At 45.3% G+C, this 905-nt stretch overlaps 1 protein-coding gene across 1 annotated transcript in view; it reads right to left on the reverse strand.

The window, feature by feature from the left end:
- The window catches only part of CSUI_007742 (n-terminal domain-containing protein), a gene marked incomplete at its 3' end in the record, with an annotated part of 15,482 nt that overhangs the window by 10,680 nt on the left and 3,897 nt on the right, over window positions 1-905 (reverse strand). Inside the window, exon 6 of the mRNA XM_068067886.1 lies at window positions 161-440. Coding sequence (XP_067920138.1) covers window positions 161-440 — 280 coding nt within the window. The remainder of the gene's footprint in view (window positions 1-160; window positions 441-905) is intronic.

Consider the following 905-nt stretch of genomic DNA (forward strand, 5'->3'; position numbering starts at 1 on the left):
AGCAGAAGAAGAAGAAGAAGACATTTCCATGGTATCTCTTTCCTCTCCTTCTCTTCTCTTCATGAGAAGACCTTCTGGCTCTCTACCATCATGAAGCTTCTTCGATTCTTCTTCTTCTTCTATGTGAGAGGAGGGGGGAGAGACACGGGGATGTGCCCACGTCGACGCCATGGTTTTGTCTGTCTTCGAGACATTGGAAGAAGAAGAAGAAGAAGAGAGCTCTTCTCTTGCTGCCTCGTGTGTAGAACGGTCGTTCATGAGGTGGCTTATGAAGAGAGGGTTCGTTTCTGCATGGAGCTCATCTCGATCTTTTGACTCGTAGGATTGAGAATGGACTTGGAGAGCGTCTTCTACTCGAGGAAAGCAATCGCTAGCTGTTTGTAGCAACGCGTGAATGACCGGGATCGAATCATACGTAGGAGCGAGAATGTGAAGTCCTTCTGAAACACAAAGAAAGAAAGAAAGAGTGAGAAAGGAAAGAAAGACAGAGTGAAAAAGAAAGAGTGAGCAAGAATGGGAAGGAGACGAAGAGCCAAGAAACTAGGTAAGGCAGAAGAAAAGAAGAAGAAGAAGAGGACAGAAAGAAGGGAAAGGGTGTGAAACATCATGTGGATACATCACAGGAAGACATTGTTGAGATCTTAGACAGCTAGACAGATAGCTAGACAAGATGAAAAGAAGAGGACATGAAAAGACAAAAGCGCCGTTACTCTCTTATCCATCAAAATCATCCACTTGGGGTGCTCCTAGGACTTTACCGGCCCTAGTGTATATACGGAGAGACGTATGTATGTGTAGAGACAGAGACAGATGGTACAGACATCATCAGCTCCCTCCTCGTCTTCCCTCTGTCTCCTCCGTCACCCACAAGAGTCTAGACCAATGGATTAGATAGATAGATAGAT

This window comes from Cystoisospora suis (assembly GCF_002600585.1).
Source record: "Cystoisospora suis strain Wien I chromosome Unknown contig_4157, whole genome shotgun sequence".
Classification (NCBI taxonomy): domain Eukaryota; phylum Apicomplexa; class Conoidasida; order Eucoccidiorida; family Sarcocystidae; genus Cystoisospora; species Cystoisospora suis.